The 5,996-nt window shown below is 39.5% G+C and overlaps 1 protein-coding gene across 1 annotated transcript; it reads left to right on the top strand.

Moving 5' to 3' along the window:
• Nucleotides 1-174: 174 nt before the first annotated feature.
• Nucleotides 175-999, top strand: LOC109412040 (caspase Dronc; the record flags this gene model as incomplete). The annotated part of the gene is given in 2 exon segments (XM_062859637.1): nucleotides 175-398; nucleotides 459-999. Coding segments are annotated over 2 exon segments (591 nt in total), but the record flags the coding sequence as incomplete, so codon positions are not given.
• Nucleotides 1,000-5,996: the final 4,997 nt, after the last annotated feature.

Raw genomic sequence — 5,996 nt, 5'->3', positions numbered from 1 at the left:
TCTAAGATTGCTTCTGGGTTATTCCCAGAAATTCCTTCTGGTATTAACTCAAATATTTCCTCTTAGGATAAGTTGCTTCGAGGGTTTCTCCTGAACTTCAGCTAGGAATTCAAAAAACCGCATTTCCGAAACTCTCAAGGCATTCACAAAAATGTAGCTTTTTCTTATTTCTAGGAATTCAACAACCTCGTTAAAGAACTAAAACAGTCTAGTTACCTATCGACGGAATGTTTCGCGTTCTATATCCTAGCGCACGGCAACCATACCAAGGGACGGGATAAAATTTACCTTAACGACAACTCAGTCCTATACGTCGAGGACATTTTGTCCCTGTTCAATAACGCAAACTGCCCAAAGCTGATCCGGAGACCGAAGTTGTTCTTCTTTTCCATCTGCCGGTAGGTTGATGTTATTAACCCTCTCTGTGCAACACTCCAATCTATTGTTTAATTTCACAGCGGTGACACCCCCGATTACGGAACCCTACGGCTGGCGGAGCACACCGAACGCGACGGGATGATCAACATGAAGAAGGATCCCCCGAACAATATGCCAACCTACGCGGACATGTTGATCTGCTTCTCGACGGTACCCGGTTACGCGGCCCATCGGGACCGACAGTACGGATCGTGGTTCGTGGAGAGTATGTGTAAGGTTTGGTCCAAGCATGCTCACGATACGGACGTGGAGCAGCTGATGAAGCTGGTGGGCAAGGACTCCAGTACGTATCGGACGGAGCAGAACAATGCCCTGCAAACGCTGGGCAGTGAGCAGAGAGGATTCTTCAACGTGCTGTACCTTAATCCAGGGTACTATGAGGACTGAAGAATGGATCGGTAATTCGATCTGGGTCTGGTAAAAATAAAGCGTAAGTTCAAATTGATAAGTTTTATATTGTTAAGTTATGAAGCTATTGTTTGATAAGTTATATTACATATTTTTATGATCTATCTTCTACAGTTTATCAATGAACAATATAACAGTATGTTTACCTACTAAGCATGATTTACAGCTATACAAACTTGATAATGTGAAAATCCTTATGTCATTTTGAATATTTTACTCTAATTGTTGTTATAATCGGATAGGTAACCAGTTGGAACAACAGTCACTGAGTGGGTCAAAGTTGTATGAAATTTGATCGCATCAACCCGGAGCAATGCTTTTTCGGGCAAAAGCAACTGTGCAGAATTTGGGAGCGATTGGTTGCGTCCCCATATTCTGCATTGCGATTGAAATTTGTATGGGGTTTACTATGGGAATCTTTCTCCAACTGTACAACCATTCACGTAAGGTAATGATATTTTAGTGAACTCAACATACACATATAAAAATGATGGATTAATTATTAGTGAAACTCCAAAAAAATCCACAGCTCAGGTGAGATTTGTACTCACGACCATTTGTAACGCTTATGTAGTGCACACAACGTTCAGCAGCTTAAGCGCCACTCTCGGGTTAGAGAGACTGCTGACGCTTTTTTACCGGCCCGGCAAAAGACTCAATATCAGGGCGAGTTCTAAAGTGGCTCAAACACGTCGTGTTCTCCGACAAACCCAAACGGAAGCTTAACCGAATCCAAGAAATAGAAAAAAGGATCTCCGAATAAAAATTGAATAAAAAAAAACTAATTCTGAAAACGTCAAACAATCTAGGAAGAAAGCACTGTATTTGGACCTGACTTAATTTACAGTTTATAAGCAACTATCTGCGTTCTGTTGGCTATTGGTCCCTACTTTGAGCTCAAAGATCTATTCTAGTTAAAGACTTACAGTTTGTGTTCTGATAATCGATGGTGATACTCGGGTAGCCTTACCCGACGTCGTGCGACAGAAAGATGCACCGCCCGCGACACGCTCGTTCGTCTTCGGTGTCACATGTAGACCTCGTGGCAGCTGAGGAGATGTAGCACGTGCTCTTCTCTCGGGCGATGGAAAGAGGCAAGGTACTGATTCCCCGAGAAGGCAAGAGGTGACCAATCGATGGTGCTCGCGTCTCAACGACCAGAGCAGAGAGGGTGCGTCTGGTTGAGTGCTATCCGACGCTCGGCGGGTGACAACGTGATCGGCGGGGTGGAATGAGACTTGGATGCTGTGGCCTGACCGAGTGCTACGACCGTCTAAGCGGGAGCGGTTTGGGCGTCTTGTGGCTGGGCGAATGCCAGCAGAGGGGAGGTGCTTCTTGGCGTCGTGGTCTCAGATCTCACTATTTCCACCGGAAGTTCACTGGCTGATCACTTGGCGCGTAGCGGATACACGGCAAACCTATTCGCTCGGGTTTTCGAGCAGAAAAAAAAAACCCTTCGTTGAAGGGAAAGCTATCCCACAACGAATTAGCACCTTATAAATTTCTGACGTCTCAATTAGGCTTACCAACGCTTTTTTGTTCACACTTTCACAGGTAACCGTAAGTTATAACAATTTTAAACTGGCTGCAAACTGTACAATTCACCGTTATTATTGAATGCTATGTTTCCAAAAAGATTAGTCTCACCTCACAGTTTCTAATTACTGGGCACTGAATTGCTATGGCTGTTTGGAGAATTCTTAAAGCTTGACACTAACGTGTGTTGACCGCTTGACTTCACAAGAAAGATTGTCGCCTTCAGAATCACGCCACCTCATCTAGGCCTGGCAAATGTACAAATTTGCGTAAACAACTATTGTTCGGTTTTGTCTAGATCTGCGAAGCAGATTAAGGCTCCATTGAGAATGGAAAATATCCCAGAACTAAAAAAGCACTTTTTTCCAAAATGATCAACAAATCAAAGAAAATAAGAATGTCCGATTGTTTATTTAGTCAATTATGAGAATCGGACACACTGGTTTTGTTCGCTTTTTTGTCATTCTGGAGAAAAGTGCCTTTTCAGTTTCGGATAATATGCGATTCTCATTTGAGCCTTAAAGCAGCTCTTCATCACATGCCGCGTACCCCGATCCAGGGAGCCTATTTTCATATTTCCTCTCATATAAGCCGGGATCCCAGTTGTGATCCATATCACTCGGGTGTGGGCCATCTCACTTCGCCGGTCTCATACTCATTAGATTAGTTTCACAACCTGGATTGGTGTTATGGGAGAACTATGAGTGGTGCCATCCACTTGCTATCGCGAGCGCAGAAATCTCTCTTTTTCTTGATCATGACACCGCTACATGCTGTCAGTTGTTTTTAGGTGGGAATTCCTAAGGAATTCCCTGCACTGATTTAGGAAGTCGTTACACATTTTTGTTGTCATAAGGTAATTCAAGACCAACTATTGAAAAGGCCCCATCAACATTGCGTAAACAAACACGTTTCCGTCGACTTGAGGCCTTCTGAGCTCCACTCACGCATCTCACCACCATTAACAGAAAGCTTGATGTTTGCGCTTTCTGTTAGTAGTGGTGAGGTGTGTGGGTGGAGTTCAAAAGGCCTCAAATCGACAGAAACAAGTTTTTTTTTTTTTTCGAAGAGTGACCAGGGGCCTGTAGCATAATGAAAATTTCACTAATAATATTAGTCTTGTAGCTTGTAACTTATTATTTTCTGTTGCATAAAAATACTACAAGTACAAGTTACAAGTCCAATACTACAAGTCGGTTGGACTAATATTATTAGTAGAATTTACAAGTGTATGTTGCATAAACAAACTACAAGTATAAAATATTAGCTATGACTTGTACTTTTGATTACAAGTCTCAAAGGTCTTGTAAAATAATTTACAAGTTAGATTTAAAGTATTGCAGAAGTCATATTTAGTTTTGAATATATCGATTTACCATCTTAATGAACTCAAAAGATATTATTTATCTAACATGTCAACTTTAATTCCAGTTTTCGACGATTAAATTTGGCAGTATGTATCCGAAACTCATTGAAGAGAAAATTGCGTTGATGTACACTTTGTATCCAAAATATACTTTCTGCTGAGTCTCTCAAGTTCTCCACAGTTTCTACAATACCCATCTTTGATTGGAGGTTCTTGGTAAAGTTATATATTATGGTCACTGCATAAGCACAGGTAAAGTTGCAGATGCGAAATAAATTTGAATCAATTGCTTGTATTGCGCATCATTAAGCTAATCAAGAGCTACAATATACATACACTAACTCGAATCGAGTTGCGACATATAAAAGTAGATAAAAGCTCTATTTGTGCATCCCAGATCACTTCGGATTTTAACAAGAAGCATGATACATGTTGCTAAATCTTTATACATTGTTTTTCAACCAGTACTATTAAATCTTTGGGACATTTTACTAAAAATCTAGGTACTTGCAGTGTCATACTTTGTAAAAAAAAATATTTCGTCAGAGCGGCCGAAAATTATCCAAACAGCACATGCTTTTCTTCATCTATCGTATAAAGAATGCAAAACTTCGGAATAAATGAAGTTATTTCCGGATGTTACGCGGAAAATGCAGAATATAAACACCCAAGTAACAATCAGCGTGCCTTGAAGGTTTATTCATGTTTTATCCTGGTTTTATACGAGCATGTCAAAAATCTAGTTGTTCTAAATTAGTTTTATGTGGTAGTTTTTTACTTTGAACCTTTGGCGTTCCATAAAACTATCATATAACTTCTGCTATGAACATCTTCAGTTAAAGACTTGCAAGTAGGCATGAATTGGTTTTATCACTTATTATATACCATTTCAATAAAACTTGCATTTGCGGTTGTTGTCGGTGAGATTTTTTTTTGTAAACAAATACACAAAACTGTGAGGCAATGCATAAAACCAACAAAAGATTTCGTGGCCGTAACATAAACCAAAAAAATGCTGTGATAAAACCGCTAGTTCTATCATGAGCTCAGTTATGACTACCTCAGGAGGGTTAGCCCTATTGGAGGAATCATCAGGAACACAGAGTTTTATCAGAAAAATATGTCGCCTAGCCGGGATAATTTATGTAAATACAGAAAAAAATATTACTCTATTTTATGATTTCACGTACAGCTTAAGATCAAATTAAACCATACAACACGTTTCCGTCATTTTATTTTGTCAGAAAAATTACATAATGTCTTTTAAACTCTGTGTTGAAAAAACCTTTTTTGCACCCAATTCCACCGAGTAAATTAAATGCATTTAACTTCCAAATTATGTATAGTTTGTGTGGCGCACTTAGTTTTTGTCATTATCACAGTCACATTCACCACAAATTTTCCGTGGCATGTCTCCTGACACGTATTAAATAGGAAAACAAATCTGAATTCCATATCTGCATCTTTCCAATTGATGGCTGGATAAACAACCAAGCATAATTTATTCTAACGATCGAACATTGAGAGTGAAAAATAATCAAAACAATTATTTGACAAGTCAGAAGATGGTTTTATTTAGAAGATTGATAAAACTATGATACAACCCGAAATCCTAAGCCGGTTTGCATACGAAGTCCTGTAGACCCTAATAAGACTGGGCCAACTAGCCAAAACGTGGGCTTATTGAGGCATACAAGAACTCGAGAGCATTTTCAAGTCGGCATTAATGGTTTTATGTTTAGGATTTTTGACTCGCTAAAAAACTTTGATAAAATTAAAATTGTTACTTGGGGCAAACATCAACTGCCATTTCAAATTAATAGTGAACTGTCGGATGAATTTTGACAGGTAAATGAACCAAAACAACTTGTATTTTCATGGTCACTAATATTACAAGTGCTAATAATATTAGTGGAAAATTGAGCCTTTATGCAACACAAATTATTAGCACTTGTAATATTAGTACTTGTAACTTGTAACTTGTAGCTAATATTATTAGCCCGATTATGCTACAGGGCCCAGGTGGAGCTGCAGGACAGCTGATAGCAAAGCCTGGACCCTTTCCCAACTTTTCCCCTACTAGGACCAATACTCACGATGGACTAGACGATGTCGTCAACTTGAGCAAAGTGTGTAGTAATTAGTATTGGGTCGTAGTAGCATAGACTAATTTCAAGACCTCGATGTACCAAAGAAAACGATCTAATTTTCGGTGACCAGTCCGGTACCCAATAAATATTCATAACCG

The sequence above is a fragment of the Aedes albopictus genome, chromosome 3 (assembly GCF_035046485.1).
Source record: "Aedes albopictus strain Foshan chromosome 3, AalbF5, whole genome shotgun sequence".
Taxonomy (NCBI): Eukaryota; Metazoa; Arthropoda; class Insecta; order Diptera; family Culicidae; genus Aedes; species Aedes albopictus.
This window is presented reverse-complemented; position numbering and strand designations above follow the sequence as displayed.